Source organism: Echinops telfairi, unplaced genomic scaffold (genome assembly GCF_000313985.2).
Source record: "Echinops telfairi isolate 266 unplaced genomic scaffold, ASM31398v2 ScPeMD7_7475;HRSCAF=8513, whole genome shotgun sequence".
In the NCBI taxonomy this organism is placed as follows: domain Eukaryota; kingdom Metazoa; phylum Chordata; class Mammalia; order Afrosoricida; family Tenrecidae; genus Echinops; species Echinops telfairi.
Window position 1 is genome coordinate 2,596,002 of NW_022111379.1, and position 17,521 is coordinate 2,613,522.

The 17,521-nt window shown below is 44.9% G+C and overlaps 1 protein-coding gene across 1 annotated transcript in view; it reads left to right on the forward strand.

Annotated features, from left to right (window-relative positions):
* The window catches only part of IQCH (IQ motif containing H), a 136,344-nt gene that overhangs the window by 19,054 nt on the left and 99,769 nt on the right, over window positions 1–17,521 (forward strand). Inside the window, exons 3-6 of the mRNA XM_045285794.1 lie at window positions 338–886; window positions 1,574–1,640; window positions 13,247–13,330; window positions 16,403–16,578. Of these exons, the coding sequence (XP_045141729.1) occupies window positions 338–886; window positions 1,574–1,640; window positions 13,247–13,330; window positions 16,403–16,578 (876 nt within the window). The remainder of the gene's footprint in view (window positions 1–337; window positions 887–1,573; window positions 1,641–13,246; window positions 13,331–16,402; window positions 16,579–17,521) is intronic.

The following is a 17,521-nucleotide window of genomic DNA, read 5'->3' on the forward strand; positions in this document are numbered from 1 at the left end:
GGAGGAGAGAAATGAGGAGCTGATATCAAGGGTTCAAGTGGAAAGCAAATGTTTTGAGAATGATGATGGCAACAGGTGTACCAATGTGCTTGACACAATGGGTGGATGGATGGATTGTGATAAGAGTTATGCGAGTCCCAAATAAAACGATTGTTTTTGATGTTAATAGCTCTAAGTGACACCTACGATAGGTATGATACCAGATATCTTCTGGTAACATACTTTCTGATCCATCCTGGCTGGACCTTCATAACGCGACAAGTTTGTGTTAAATTAATAGTAGCATCTATCTTTAAAGGAGATATATTTCATCGCTGGCGACGCTTTCTTTCCACAGTTCATGAAAATCACCGAATCTCCTCCGATGAAAGCCCCGTGGGAATTTGACTTTTACATCTACAATGGCGTCATCGACAAGACAGCTGCCGACTTTGTGGCCTTTAAGCAGCATTACTGGTTCGCTTGGGGAAACCTTTTTTCTCTCTTGGAACAAGTGGAGAAGTTTCTCAAGGACTATGCCATCCCAGAGGTCAAAATCAAAGGGAACGACTTGGTCGCCATCCTCCCCGAGTTCGAGCTGAAGAACAGGTTCACCAGGCAACAACTTCTCTCCGTGGTCGAGGACCCAGTTCGGGTCCAAAAGATTCTAAACACCCCCGGCCAGAGGTACAAGGGCCAAGACGGGAAGCAAGAAGCCGCCCTGAAGATCCAAGCCACGTGGAAGAGCTACAGGCAAAGGAAGCTCTTCCTCCTTCACCGAAAGCAGAAATGGGCATCGGGCGTGATCGCCATTGCCTGGCTCTTATACTGCCACAGGGTGCGGCTGAGGAAGATCCTGAAGGAGTCGCGACTCAGACACCTGGAGAATTTCCGCGTTCGAGCCAAGGTGCAGGCGGCTGCCAGCTGCTCGGGCAACCCTCTCTCTCAGCATTCCTTGCTCCAGCGATTGCAATAAGCTGGGTCTTTATCTTCCAACTACCCTCAGCCTCCCTCGCCTCCCACTCCCCTCCAATGGTATATTCGCTTGTGCATCATATTTTAACCCTCATCGGGAATCTGGGTTTTTTTTTCAGCTGCACAATCTGTTGCAATTTTTCTATAGCAGGAGGAAAAAGAAAAAAAGTCCCTTCCGTGTGACTATGGCGCTTCTGTCAGAAAATCAAGGTTTTGAACGGCACTACCTTTTCTCCCCATCTATATATACCTTCTGGCACTTTCACTGTCAGGGGGAGAAATCCTCTCTTGTCTGCATTGCTGTCACCACTTTGTCAGAAAGTATTTAAGTTTGCAGACAGCCTTTTAATTAGTGCTCACAATTTCATTTATGTTTGCTTTCTCTTTTTTTCATTCATATTCTCTTAATTAAGTGAGCTGCCTCTAATCTTCCCCTGCCAGTAGCATCATGTAGCCACCTAATTAAATTAATTGGGGAAGATGTTTTAAGTATGTAATTAAATCAATTAATATAATTTATGCCTGGCTTAACCGTACAGTGGGAAAAAACAGCTGAAGTTTGTCTAGATGAATCCACTGCAGCTTCCTGTCACTGATCCATGCTCTTCTCGATTTTCAGCATCTGGCAGCCAACTGGAATCGCATCAGGACCTCCAGGAGGACTATTATCCATGTCCCGTCATTAGGTATAACACTTTTGCCTGCAAATCTATCAGCAACCTCTATTACCCACCACATTATGGCTCCTTGATTGAGTTCAAGGAAGGCCCCTTGTTTTATTCAAATTGGTCTCGGCAGGAAAATGTTCTCGACATGATGAGAGTAATAACACAGGGCCCTCGCTCGAAACGGCGTTTAATTTGGGGATTAAGCAAATAAAGTCATTATGTGGGGGCTGCTATTCAGTGGAGAAGTGATTTGCTGTAATTCGCTTTCATCTGTATGAAATGAACTAAAAAGTTGTATTTTTCCCCCTGAAATAACAGATAATGTTTTCGATCTTCTTTAACGATAGAAGAACGCTGGCTTGTGTGTGTTGTGGCTGTCACGCCAATAAGCCAGGATATTGCTTGTACACTGTTTTTAATCAAATGTGCAGTCAAAATGATAAGCTACATTCTCTGAAATTATTTAGTTCTAATTACGAGCAGATGGGATGCTTTATTTGCACCTAGGGCGCCTGAGCAAAAGGAAATGCTGTGTGAACAAGAATAATTAAGAAGTTGAATAGTGTTTTTTGCGCTTAAATAATCTGCAGTTTCATGTTAATTAGCACTAATGTAATTATTTAATTACATTTATGAATTGGGGAACTTAAAAGCTGTTGTCTGCAACACAGTGGTAAAATAGGTATGCCAAAATGACATTGGGCATTTGAGAAATTTGCATCAGAAGCTCTTTTTTAGAAGATAAGATGCTGTCACAGTGGTTGAAATTTGTTTGATTGTGTTTAACCTGCCAACATTGTGTTAAATTTCTTCAGTGGGGTCAAATTTCTCAAGTTCACTTGGTAGCGCTTCGACAGACTGCAAAACTCAGAAGTGAAGGCCTTTCACAAAGAGCAGTGCACTGGTGATCTACTGTACTAGATTTCTGCAAGGCAACGTATTTGAACTCATGTCTCAGTACCTGTGTTTGTATACTTCCATGTGGTATAGAAATAGAACACATTTAAACAGTGATGTGAAAAGCAAACATGTGTGTGTGTATATATATGAATATAATTAAGATTATGCTTTAATCAGTAAAATATTACTAGCGCAAACTTTCCAACGTCTAGCACTTAGAACCGGCCTACTTGTAGACAATACTTGAGTTGCCCAGAGCATCTTTTATGGCTCAGGGAGGGAATTAGTTCATTCTTAGCATGTACTAAGCAAGGCAAGACAGACCTGAACGTCATTCTAACTTTAACTTAGGCTTTTATTTGAGTGGGACGACTTTGGCACGCAAAATTAGTTCCCACACAGAAATTGCACTTGTAATTGATTGCGAACAGAGAGTCTAATTGCAGACCCAATTAACTGACCGGGGTCCTCAGAATAAGGTGCAAGAGCCTTTTACCTCTGCAACTAATTGTGGACCTGACCTGATATTTTGGGGGAAGCCCTGTTTTGCTTTCCTCGTTGTATTCAAACAAATAGGGCTATGCGATGTCAACAGGCACAAAAGTGTTAGAGACAGTTCCCCACCCCCGCCCCCACCCCTGCCCGCAAATGGCTTCCTTCCTGCGCCCCTATCTCTGTCGCCCCTTCAGAAGGCTCCGTGCAATCAACCACAAAGCGAAGCCCGATGGACAGAAGCCTCTAGGAAGTCAGGGTTAGCATTGAAAGTGCTAAATTTTTTTTAAAGAAAATATCTCAAAACTTCAAAGGGACTAACCTCTTAGGTCAGAGGTTAGTCAAAGTAAGGAGAGCCAGAAAGGATTGTTTGAAATCTAGTTATCTTCTAACTGGTATATGCTTGATTTAAACAAATGCATAGCAAATATGAAGGTCTTACTATAGCAGCAAGCTTTGTTAACTCCGTCCCCATTTCAAAGGAAGACGGGTTAGTATGTACGTTTTAAGAGTTTGAGCCAAGCTCAGATACTCGTTTCAACGGAGCATTTATAAGAGCCCAACTATACATTTTCACAAGAGACTAAGACTTGGGCTTTGATCAGAGAGCATTTGCTGTGCTTTAGGGTTCATAAAGTGACTTTTGAAGATTGCATCTAAATAACACTCCGCTGCCGTGTTGTCGGCCTAATCCACAGACAGAATTTTCAAATTATGCCTTGAAGAACAATGACAACAAAACAAAGTAGTATGAAGTGCCTCCCCCCTCCCCCACCGCCCCCTACACCACTTCCTTTGGGAATAGTCCAAGAGGACTTCAGCTAGACTTGATCGGCCTTCTTTGTCTCGCGCACCAGGCACGGACCTACAGAATGCATGGCAATCGAATGGGAGTGACTAAAGTCACTTTATCTCCTCTATACACATTACAACAACAGCAGCAAAAAGTAGGTCGATTTTGTTTTCAGAGTTTGTTTGCAAAATGTCTTTCTAGAGGGGAGCTCAGTGGTTACGATTTTCAGTTTCCAGCAGGCGTTTAGTAACACAAGTGGCACCCCGCCCTCTTTTCTGCTTTCCATAGATTGACAGTCAATCCTGCTATAGACTCTACCCTAGGACTAGTTAGGCCATGCCACTGGTCATTGGGGGCTGCGCTAACTTGTTCGAACCCTAAAAGTGAAAGCCAAGGAGCTGATAACTACACAATACATTGCAGTTGTCGGCAATGTGCACACACATTCTCTGAGCCAGCACAGCACGAAAAGGATGACCTTTCAGCCAGGTTTTGCACCATAAATCGTTTAGAAGAAATCTATGACTTGGTGATATGAATAGTCAAACAATTACATACATATTGCAGCGTGATCTCTGCGACAGCCTGCCCTATATTTCAGGTGGTATTCCCAGCGATAACAAACCAGTTCAGCTATTTTTAACCCACAGGCTAGGTGGGTTGCGGCTGACTAATGGTCCAAAGAAACCAATTGTCTCGTGATTTTATAAAATGATAAAAAAAAGTGGGGGGGGGGTATGCTTTCCATATTGTGTAGGCTGATCTCTTAATTGGATATTGCATATTTTATCATTTTTATTAATGAAATATAATTTTAACAAAACAATTTACCATGGTTCATCGCAGGAATAAAACACGAGAGTCTATTTTAGGCAAAGCCTATCAGTCAAAGAAGAAAGAACTGAGACAAAAAATTCTAATTCCTCTAGAAAAATCAGAGGTCTAATAAAAACCAGCAACAACCCCCCAAAAAAACATGTGAAAAATTAATTCTGCTCCCAGTTTCTGGGCCAAATTATCTTCCATTTTAATTTAACCCCTATGTGTCTTTATTATCGTGCATCATGGGGACAGCACTTAAACTCGGTGACTTTTTTTTTTAATATACCAACAGTAAATGAAATGTACCACGTATGGGCCTCTGGTGCTGTGAGCATGTATATGAGGCAGTCACACGTCCACGAAATGCCTTGTGATTAGTGACCCCTCTCAATTCTCTTTGTCCTTTAAGGTAACAACAACAAAAGAGTGATAGCGTTTCGAGGTGCCCCCCCCCTCTTCACGTCTCTTATTTCATTGCCAGTGCATTCACTGGCTAAAAGAAACATCTTATCTACACACTTCAATGCCATGATTTTTCCTCTGTGCCTTCTCTCACAAATGAATGTTGGGGAGAGCATAATTAGTGGTCCTCAAAATATCCCATTCCATCAGTTACCGGATCCTGTCATTGTGAATCTCACAAAAGCCACATTGTCTAGCTGATCTCTACTGTCACGAAGGCCTTAAAAAAGATGAGAAACTTAGTTTTGCGTAGAAGTGGCTACACAAGGACTGGAAAAAGGCCCCAATACCTTGGGAAAAGGTGCTCTCGGCCCTACTCAGGGTCTCCCGGAGAGAGGCAAACCTGTGCTCGCTCCCATACCTGAGGCTGGAACGAAGAACTCGCGTTTGGGCCATGCCTTTTAGCTTTCGCGTCTTGGAGCCCACAACTCAGAAACAAGACACACTTTCTACCTCAGCGCCGAGAAGCCAGGACTTGGCATCTTCCACATGAGCATGTCTTCCACATGAGCATGTCTTCCACATGAGCATGTCTTCCACATGAGCATGTCTTCCACATGAGCATGTCTTCCACATGAGCATGTCTTCCACATAAGCATGCTGAACATACATGAGTATCTTGGCAAGCAGTATCGTGGAATCCTGAGTGTGTGCGCAGTGGCCACACTAGATCCTTGGGACAGATGTACTGCAGAGACTTCCCAGACAAGGTTTTCGCAGAAATATTCAGATCAGGAAAAAAGATTTGAAACCTAAACTTTCATATTTTTTCATAGCTGAAACTAAAATCAAAAGTGCTCTAGTCATCCAAGTAAGTCAAATAGATGGTCATTCATTGGCGCGGTGAGAGGCGGCGCTGTGACCCTGCTGGATGAAATCATCCGGTCGGACCTGAGCAAATGATGCTATTCCAGGACGCAGAACTAGTGCTGGGCTGAGGGTAAAGGGACAGCGGCTCAGGGGGTTTTCGTGAAGTTGAGCAATGTGAGGATAAGCTCTGAAGAGAAGACCACAAACACTCAACTCCGTGATGAGCAAGCAATCCGAGAAGCTGGATAACATAATGACTGAGGCTGCAGACTTGGAGGAAGTCTTGGTAACCACCTGCAACCTGCAGCTGCCCCATATCAAGGACGAGGCACTTGCTTGGAGGAAGGAGACTTGAAGCGCTTGCGGATGAAGATCACGGATGGCAGCCTTCAACATGGATGACAACTTAGTGTGAAGAAAACCAAAGTCCTCACCACGGGACCAGTAGGAAACATGATGCTAAGTGGAGAGCACATGGAAGTTGTCAAGGCTTTCCTCTTGCTTGGATCCACGAGCAAAGCCCCTAGAAGGAGCAGTCAAGAAATCAGATGTCGTGTTGCATTGGGTAAATCTGTTGCACAAGACCTTTTTAAAGCATGGAAAAGCAAGGAAGTTACTTGGAGGACTAAGGTGCCCCTGACCTTAACCATGGTATTTCTGACCACCTCATATGCATGTGAAAGTTGGACATTGAATAAGGAAGACCGAAGAAAATGTTTGCCTTTGAACTTCGGTGTTGGCAAAGAATACTGAAAGCCCCACGGACGGCCAACAGAACAAACAAACGTGTCTTGGAAGAAGCCCAGCCAGAATGCTGCTTCAAGGGAAGGGTGGCAAGACTTGGTCTCACATCCTTTGGACATGTTATCAGGAGAGGCCAGTCTCTGGAGAAGCACCTCATGCTTGGTCAAATGGAGTGGCAGCGAAGAGAGAAAGGTCCTCAGCAAGGGGGATTCAAACAGTGTCTGCAGCCATGGGCCCCACTCTAAGAGCAACTGTGATGATGGGGCAGGACCAGGTCGTTTTGCTCCGTCGCACACAGGCTCACTGAAAGTCGGAACCGACTTGATGGCGCCTAACAACAACAACAACAACAACAACGAACTCTGTGTCATCTTCATTCTCTTAGAAAGTCTCAAAAGGCTTGGTTCAATAGTTTTCAAGCTTTGTTTTGGTCCTAGGACTTCACACCTTGAAAAAGTATTGAGCCTATGCATTAAACCCTAGCTCCAATTTAAGAACACTTATTTCTTACAACGCGGCTCTTCTCAATACTCACCCGCATGAAGGAAACCCAGAAGATATGGGCACTATGGCAAGGTGTGGTGAAGAAATTAGATGGTGCCCTGCTCTCAGCTAGAACAGCACCTGGGGTTTAAAGTCTTGTTTTCAAACAAGCAGCCATCTAAGTGAGATGTCAACTAAGTCCACATGGAAGAAGCACACCAACATCCAATGCCCAAGGTTGACAAATTGTATAATCCAACGCCAAAGGAAGGAATAGTACCAGAGCTTAAACTGTGAGATTCTGATTGCAAGAAGGCCGTGAATGCCAGTGGAAGCCCTGCCACTTGTGAGACCTACACAGAAAATAAGCCTCCAGTGGTTTCCCTTCATCCATAAAGGAGGGAAGGGAATGAACTGATTACCAAACAGAGAGTGTTGGAGATGACTATAGGAGATCGAAATGACAAACCTGACTGAACGGTTAAAACCTTGTCACTTGATCCCGTTTGATACACTTTGGGGCTGATCTGGTTTTCAATACTTGTGTGTTTGTGTGTGTGTGTGTGTGTGTTTTCCATATTGGGGTTTATCTATGATGAATTTTGTCATTGTGAGTAGCCTGTTTGAAATTTCGTTATATGTTTTTCTGTTTGGGGTAAATGAAACCCAGGATTCAAGAACCTACAGAGACAAGAAGTAGAATAAGTGTTCCTAGGGGGTAGGGGGAGGGTGGGGTAAGAGGAGCTGATATCGAGGAGTTCTAGAAGGCAGCAATTGTACAGTGCTGCTTGATGGGGTTGGACTATGGCATGGTATGCTATCTGTAAGAGCTCCCAATAAAATGTTTTCGGGGAAGAACAAAAAAAAAAAGAAATTTCACTCCACTGCAGCCCTTTGAACTTTTAGGTTCAACTCTTTTACTTCACTATTTCTTCTCTTTGCTTTCAGTAATCTACGATCAAGAGCAAGTTTCGGTTTCTTCTGACATACACTTTAAATCTTTCTTTCCTTTTTTGCTTTGTAAGTCCAATTGCATTGGAGTTTATTTAAATTAAGAAAAAAGGTCATACTATTTTCATGCAATACATACTTGGCCCTTAAAATAGCAATTTTGACAAATAGCAGAAGGAATGAAAGAATGCTGTACGCGTGATCCATGCAAAACATCACATTGGGCTTGTGCATAATTAGGGAGAGATCTCAAACACTTTTCACAACTCTAGAAGCGCCAATCCATAGAGGCAGGCCTTAGGTGGGCATAGGAATGCAGTTTATGTTGTTGACAAAAGGTATTAGCAATGAAAAAATGGTTCTTGCAAACTTTTAATATATATATACTTTAAAAGTTTTGGTTTATGATGTCTACTGATATCTATCATACTAGAAATGTAAAGCAAAAATAAATATTTACGAATTCATTTAAAATGGTAATAAGCCCACTACCAATATTACCTAAAACATATTTCGTAAAACATTTTTTTGTACTTGTATGTTAAAAAGTATATAGAAGTATTTTTATTTATATTTTCCTAACAAGGATTTTTCCATGTGAAGAGGCCCATTCATGGGTTTTCAAATCTGTTTTAGTACCTGGCTGAGTAGAACACAATTGGATTTTCCTGTTTCTACCTTCAATCTGCTGCAATATTATGGTTTCAGTCAGAGCAAAGAAAACCCAGTCCAATACTGATAGGTCATGGGAAAAGGAAAGAACAGTTTATAAACTTTCAAGTCCCTGGATGGCTCAAACAGTTTGCACTTAACTACTACCCTCAAGGTTGGTGGTTCAAATCCACCCAGCAGCATTATGGAAGAAAGCCTTGACCATCCGCTTCCACTTCCATAAAGATGACAAGCAAGAACTCCCTATGGAGCAGCTGTATTCTGTAACCCACGGGGTCACCAATAATCAAGATCAGCTCAATGGCAATGAGTTTTCAGATAATTGAGTATTTTCTTTATGCTCCATTCAAACTAACCCCCCAGCCCAACTCATTGCCATTGAGTCAGTTCCGATTCATGGAGACCCTATAGGACAGGGGCGGACTGCCCCTGTGGGGTTCTCACTCTATAAGGGAGTGGAAAGCCTCATCTTTCTTCCTCAGAGCAGTTGCTGGTTTCAAACTGCTGACGAGGTTAGCACCTCAATTGAAAGTCCCATCAGGAATTTTTTTGTATGTGGTAACTTGTGAGATTAGATGCTCAATAGGCTTGAAAAAAGACCAATCATGTCTTTGATTCTGAGAATAGTTTGACCTTGAAAACTACTGGAAGGAGTCTCAAGGACACTGTATCCCCAGACCACGCGTGCAGAATCACTGGCTTTGGTTGAGTGCAGCACTGTGCTGATCCGTGACCCGGAGTTGGAACAAAAGGAAGTCCTCACCCTTTGGGAGAGTAACTTCCAAGGTCACGGCTGAGTCTTTTTGACCCCTTGGGGGTTGAGAATGGCTTCAAAACTCAACCAAGGCATCCCAGGTTTTCTACATCCTCAGCACAAAACTCCTTAGCTCTTCCCAGTAGCTCCCCACGAAAAACAACTTTCCTTTTATTTTAATCAAACTGACACATGACATACTGGATCAGCCCCTCGGTGTCTCTGGGGGTTCCATGCTCTCTGTGCCATGCGCTTTCTGCGTGTGTCAGGAACTGGAACCTGGACACCCCCCCTAGAAAGCCCTATCCCAAAAACTCTTCTACAAGTGTGTGCTCTGAGCTGGAGAAGTACTGGGGATTTCAAAGAACAGGGCTTTCTCCTCCCATAAAGAGTTACAGCCTTGAAATTCAAAGGGCAGGTCTAGCCTGTCCTATAGGGTCACTATGAGCCAGCCTCAACTTGATTTGTTTTTTATGTGGAGGGCAGGGGAGATGCTGTAAACACATTAAAGAAAGGGCAAAGAATTCATAGGCAGCTCCCTTGAGTGAGGTTTCATTTTCTCACGCAATTTGGGGTGGTGCTCATGAGGGTCTGGCCGCAGGAGCAGGGGTGGTGCAGGGGTGGGGAGAGACAGGCAACAAACAGGCCAAGAAGCAGGTGCTGACCAGTGAGAGGAGTCTGGGTGCATGAGGGGTGCAAGACAATGAGAGAGACAGGAGGCCTTCTTAGAGATGGTGGGCTGCCATCTGAAGGTGGGTGTTCTGTACTGTCCGAGTTCAGATACTTCGGTGCTTGTGAGAATATTCGTTTTCCTTTCGAGAATTTCAGCCTGACTTAGCTAAGGCTCGAAGGAAATAATAGCACTGCCCCTAATTGAGTGCTCCGGGGGAGTTCTTTTCTGCCCGAGGAGCCCTGGTGGCACGGTGGGCGAGGCACTGAGCTGGTAACCACAGGTCGGTGGTTTGAGTACAGTGTGGCTCTGGCAGAAAGGGAGGACCGTGGGCGGCCAGGAGAAAGATGAGGCTGTCTACTCCTGTCAAGATCTAAAGTCTCGCACACACAAAGGGCAGTTCTACCCTGTCCGATAGGCTTACTGTCAGTCAGAATTGACTCGATGGCAGTGAGCGTGGTTTGGGGTTTGGCTGCTTCTGTGCCAGAGCTCTTGGCACCCTTCAGTGGTGAACGAGGAGCCCTGCCTGCCTGCGGGAGGGGAACTTGGTGGAAGGAAGGGAGTTAGACAGCTGTCACGGGTTTACTGTGTGTCGCTGCTGGAGCATCTCACCGCACATCGTGCCTTAAAACAATGCAAACACATTGTCTTACAGCCTGCAATTCAAAGTCTGAAGTGGGCTTAAATCAAGATGACAGCAGGGCTGCGTCCTCTGGGGAGGCTGTAGGCAAGATTCCGTTTTCCTTGCCCTCTCCACCCACTGGAAGCCACCCACGTGACCAAAGTACTGGCCGAGTTTCCTCCTCTGTTCCATGATAGAATTCAGGTAGAGGGTCCCTCCCGATGGCCCTAGTAGTAACGTCTGCCCTATGAAGTAACCGTGCCTTTGCAGAGTCTACCCTCCAGTGGCTGTATCGTTGACCCCGGGCATAGTTGCCAAAATACTCAGGCTACAGGGTCCCTGAGGAGAATTGCCTGGTTAAGTCATTTAACATATGCTGTCAGTATGGATGGATTCTTTCCACCTGGACCTGAACGCATGCACCTGCCAGAGATACAGAAAGTAAGATAAGTCTCACTTGCAAAACTTGACCAGGAATTTCTGCTCTGACGCTGGCCATGCATCTTATTCATGTAGAATGGTTTTCTACCTATAACGGAATGTGTTGTTTTTGTGGCTTTAGGAATGTGCATAGATCATAAAATTAAAATATTCTATGCTTATATAGCACTTTTACAGTTTAAATGTCTTCACATCTGTTACTTCAGATCATCCTCTTGTAACCATGTTGCGAAGTGGTTGGCAATTCATTCTTTAAAATGGGTATGTTATCAGGGAAAAATGAGCAGCAGGGTCGATCACAATTCTAAGTAGACAGTTGCTGGGGGTCCCTGAGCAGTGATAACAGAGGTCCCAAGTAATTTGTTAGAAAACTGACCTCAAGGGTTTGACCGGAAGCCCAGCCTCGGTCACCCCCACGCTGCCTGTGCAGGAACAAAGTGATCAGACAGGGTCTTGCTCTTACGTTGGACACCCTCTTAATTCCACATCTCACACGGCCTTTGATCTTTCGAAAGGAAACGCGTTTGTGGGAGGCTCTCGAGCTCTTTCTTGGCCATGCTTTATTCTTGAGGCGTTTCCGCTGTCTTCTCAGGGTCTTGATGTCCTCGTCTATTGTTTGCAGCACGCTCCTAAGCATCTCCCTGACGACAGCAGGAACGAGCCAGCTCTGCCAATTCCCAGAAGCTACGATATTGCAACCACACAGACAGACAGCATTGAAATTGTAGCTGTCTATTTGAACTTTCAGATGCACAATGGCACCAAAAATTGTTTGAGAAATGAGTAATTTTTCTGACATAATTCAAACAACCCATTTGTCCTTCTGCCTCTTTGGTTCTTAAGTTCATATGCATAAAAGTGAAGAGAGAGACTTTTAGATGAATTGTAAACTCCTTTAAACTCCTTTAATTTCCAGACGTCGTCTCGTGTTTAAACACTGACATCAAAGCAAAGAGCCAATTATCAGAGTCCATTTGATCTGCAGCCCTGTTGGCTGAATGACTCTAGTTTTCCTTACGCTGAAAAGAAAATCTGTGTCACCACTCAAAGATGGAATATATAAAATCATTTTATCTATAGCAGTTTTAACGGGAAACATGTGTTTGGGCTCACTAACCACAAGGAGGCATTGAAGCATCTCTTCAAAATGTGAAAAGCAATTTTATTTGGAAAAAAAAAAAAAGGTTGTACCTTACCATGGCTGAATTTCATATAAGCAATTATACCTGCTTGTAAGTATGCGTGCAAGCCTTTTAAGGTCATGTCTTGATCCACTCTTTTTTTTTTTCCCCCATTTTTGAAAGACCTCGCTTATCAGCAGAAATGGATGCCTCTGTTGTTTCTCTTGTCAGAGGGTTTTTGTTTGTTTGTTTGTTGTTTCCATGACAGTAATCCACCCGTGGTTTCCTCCTGCACTGCTTCCAACAGAGGCAAAGGCAGATTGCGGCAGCGGCTCCATTGCTCCCAACAAAGTAACCGAGCCTTTCTTGCCCTTAGAAGGTTAAAAGTTCTCGTGTTAAGAAAGGTGACCTCTTTAGGATTGAGAACTTCTTACATCCTCATTCCCAACAGCGAGGGGTTTAAAGTCATTCTGGGACGCACCTTCAGGATGCCACATGGGAGGTATAAATCAAAAAGACCAAAATAGTTAGAGTGGGGAAAAAAGGCTTTTGAAATAAAACTATAAAACAACTAGCCTACTGGAACCAGAGCACAATTTTCTGACAGGCTGCTCTGAGCTTTCCTGTTAAGCATCAGAAAATGTTTTGTTCTGATCTCACTGCTCAGGAGTTATGCGGGTATGATTGGGATGAGGAAAGAAATGAGCCTCTCAGGTGCAGGATGTGCGGCTTAGCTGCCTTCCAGGATATAGCTTAATCCCCTGGGAAGCAGGGACTGACCTCGCAGAAGTTCCGGACCCGGCACTGCGGCCCTTGGCGGTGCTTGTGTGCCCTTCGGTGCTTGTGCGCCCTTCGCTTGTACTGACGTGGTTTTCTTTGCCTTTAAGGTTACCCCGAGTCTGTGCGCAGACACATTGCCGACTTCAAGACACAGCAGAACATGCAGCTGGGGCGGCTGTGTGATATTCTCGGTACAGTAAATACTTTTACGCAAGTGACTGCTTCAGGGTTTTTGTCTGTTGCTTTTTTTGTGCTGGGGAGAAAAATTGCAATGCACAGACTAATTCTTTTATATTTTCCCTGCAAGGAAAAGGCTTGGGGAGCTCATCTACATGCAGGGCAATTGAACATTTTGTTTCCGAGAACAGATTTACAGTAAAGTCCACTCAAAAAAGCAGGCATTTCCCTCGATTTACTTGAACAATTGTCTACACTCCCTCTGCTGCAGGTTTGGACAGGACTGCTCTCCTATAGAGCTCCAAATCTTCCCCGCGAACTGGAACCTGCCGTGAGTTAGGGCACAACCTTCTCCTCTGTGTCAACAGTGGCTCTTCCGTGATTTGGGGAAAGAGCGGACGGACGGTGGCATTAGAAGCGAAGCATGGTGCCTTCATGGCCAGAGAAGAGGGAAACGAAAAGTGATCCGTTTTTAAAGCAGCTTGATTTAAATGCACATCATTTAATTGTCAGAAAACAAAAAGTGGCTCTGTGTGTGTGGGATTCTTAGAAATAGAACCTTGTTGGGGGAAAGATACATCTTTGTACAAAGTCAAGTTCTGATACTAATTTGATCGGTCCTAAATCAGATCCCAGGCTGGGGCCAGGAGAAAAAGAGGCAAGCAAGAAAAAGACTCTGGTGACTGTGGGTGGCCGGGCCTCAGGTTATACTTAAAGAACTGCAAAGCCTCCGTCAACCTCCTGGCCTCGAGGTCCTGGCCTAATGGTCAAGGTTAAACCCAAGGGAGATTTCCATTAGCTACCAAATAAGGACTTCTTAATTTTGTTAAAATATAATTGCTTTGGCCCTTATTTAAGCAAAACAAGGGAGAATTTTAAATTATCAGTGACCAACTTTGCTGGCTCCCTGGAATGGCATACTTCACTTGACTCATCTATATTTCAGCATCATTATTATTTTATAAATGCCATTTGGTAACAAAAATACATCAGTACAAGAAATTTACAGTGTCCTAAAATAATAATAGTGTAATTGCTTTAATCTATTATCGAGGCACTAATATTGGTTTTCAGCTTTACGGAAAGATTTTTTTTTAATGACTCGAGATGGATTTGTTTGTGCTGAGCTATTTCCATGAAAAACCTGACTGGATGGGAACCACTGAAGTGCAGCAGAGGGCAGACTTGGCTCTAATTTATTTGAATTCATTTTCATTTCTCTCCAGCTTCTTATATACCCTTCTCTCTACAGTGCAAACCCTCACCCAAGGGCTTCTTTACGAAAGCGTCCCACCCTTGCAAAATACTTGAAAATATCAGGCTTTCATTTTTCAGAATTCAGTCACTCAGTCTATGCCCACCTCCAAGGACCATTTTGCTGAAGTGAACATTTCAGAGATAAGGACCAAAGGCCTCTTCTTGCTACACTGTCTTACCGGCAGAGCCAGGCAATCCGAAAACCTACTCAAGAGGCGCCGGACATTTAGAAAGAGTTGTTCGAAAGGAAAAGGAGGGTGACTGGTGAGAGAAGAAAGAGGAGAGAGCTAGAAACATCAGAATTTGGTGGAAGAACAGATGTCTGTCCGCTTTTTAAAAAATACTCATTTGATTTTTCTGCTGCTTCGGGGGAAAACAAGGTCATCGGATGGTGTGGGTGAGGCTTGCCACCCCCACTGGCTGGGAAGTCAGGTTCTCAGGGGAGACGCCAAGAGCTCGTGTCTACACGTCCTAGACGAGTCGGGCTAAAGGGCGCTGATAGTGACCCGCGGCTTGGCAGTCAAAGCAACGTCCATCTTCTTACAACATTTGTGAGGTCACAATCAGGCCAGACGAACCCTGCCCTTGGTAGTGGTGCCAGAGGGAACAAAAGAGCCACCCGCTTTGGTGGCATTTGTAACCAGCCCTGGTGGGACTGTGGTTAAGGGGCTCAGCTACTAACCCCAAAGTCAGCCCAGCCACTGGGGGGACCGAAAAGACCAGGAGATCTGCTCCCCTAAAGTTTGCCACCAAGGAAACCCTCCGGAGAGGTCCTACTCTGATCGTGTCCGTTTGCTCCGAGTCAAAAACGACGACGACACACAGCATGCTCTGCAGACTTCAGCCGAACTGAACGAAGGAGCCTGTGAGTGGCTGCCTCGCCAGCCCAGCCTGACCGAGGGGACCTTTCACTGCCGTGTCACCTGCAGACTCCTCTGAGCAGCGTGCAACATCACGGAGACCTCTGCCGGCCCCACGTTGCAGAGCTCCCGCTCCTCCGACGCAGCGTCTCAGTCGCGTTGACTGCTGTCCTTGATTGTCTTGATTCAACCGATCAGTCAGCTGTTATATGAACGAACGAATAAGTGAATGAACGAACGAACGGACGACGCCATTGGCTGCTGGTCGCCTGTCCATAGCCCTTCAGCAGGGACTGAGCAATCTCATCGCAGTATTCCATTTCGACGAGACGTTTAATTTGGGGTTCTTCCTGTGCCCTTAGAAGCGCATCTTTAAAAGGAGAACAGTTAAACTGAGAGCGCGTTTCCTTTAAACCAAGAATCACTAGCCGTGCTGCTTAAGAAACTATCCCTCTTGGAGACCGAGGCAGGGGGAAAAGGTTGACTTCCTGCAATAAGCATTGCTCTGGTGGTGATCAGATCACTTGTGTGGACAGGGTACTTCCTGAACCGGCCCTGTCAAGTCCGGGCAGAATAAGAAATTGCCGTTTCGTCAGCTTTCTAAAGTTAATAGCTGTGGTTTATAATTTGCTGAAGTTAATGGGATAAATTTTTAAAGCAGGGCGCAGTTCCCCTTGATGTTGATGGGAGCTGGGTGGCTAAATCCCTCTGTATTCTTCGGAAACGCACCGTCCTTCCGTGGCATGCCTCTCAACCCTCCTTGGGAAGGAGGAAGGAATCCTTGCTGCCTTCGGAGAAGCGCTAACGTGCAGGCAAAGGTGGCGACGATCTTTGGGAAGCCCAGCTGAAGTAGCGTGTGTGGCGTCGGGAGATGCTCCCCATTTTACCCTGCTCGGCGTCAGTTCAGTGCCAGGGTTCCCAGTGTCATTTACCTTTTCCCAGTAATTAACGCTGTGCCTGTTGTTTCAGATGACAACGTGAGTGTCATCTACATCTGCTCCCATCGCATGGATGACGAGTTGCTGCTGTATTACCATAAAATCCTGAGTCTGCAGGCAGCTGTCAGATCGGGGGACCTTGAGGCCAGAAGTGACCTGCAGGACAGGTTCAAAATTATCACCCCTGAAGCTGTAAACATCTTCACTGTGAGTCTGTCTTCTAATTACTACGGCTTCAGGGATGCAGTAAAATTAAATTGGAAATTTTATAACTTGCAACGCTCTGGTACCCGTCAGTGAAATATTATTGCAAGTTTAACGGCTGTACTGATTAGACTACTAGTCGGACTGTGGGAAATAAATACCCCAGTTTAACTTTCAGGCTTAGTTGAGCTAGTCCTGCCCAGTTTCTCAGTAGCTGGAACCCTAATTGCAGTGATGGGGTGACATCATCCCACAGGGGAACTTACAACATCTACAGTTCCCCTTTCCTAATTTGTGTGTGGGAAGACACCACGCTGGAGAAAGGCTGGGCTTGCCGGAGGCCACAAAGTGATGCAGGACAGACAATAGCCGGGGACCCATTTTCGGACCCCCATCTGGTGTTCTTGTTAACTCCATGCATTTTCCTCCGCAGAAGAAGTTGGGCTGATTTACCATATCCCATGGCTCCTTGTGAGAAATGTTCATCTTTCATCTATTCATCTTTCTTTGCTTTTAACGAATGGCAGGCCTTCTGAGTGGAAGCCCAGCCGTAGGCCTTTGAGGAATGCATGGAGCCAGGAGGGCAGCGTTCCAGCACACAGCAGTGCGAGAGATGGAGAGAGACGAAGCTCTCTGCGTTTTTAATAAAAAAATCTAAATTCTCTCTGTTTAGTGACCAACATTTGAATGCCTAATGGTCTGTGCAATTTTGTGACTTTTGCTTTATAATGAAAAGCTCCATGGGTTTGCTAATAAAGTTAGCTCTCGCCATTCACAAGTGGGCTGCACCAAATTCCACTCTCCTCTCGGGCCAGAGAAACCCACTGCATGCTTTACAGAGGAAACGTTGACTGCTACCCACTGACATTTCAAATGCTTCCTGCTCTCTCTCTCTCTCTCTCTCTCTCTCTCTCTCTCTCTCACACACACACACACACACACACAC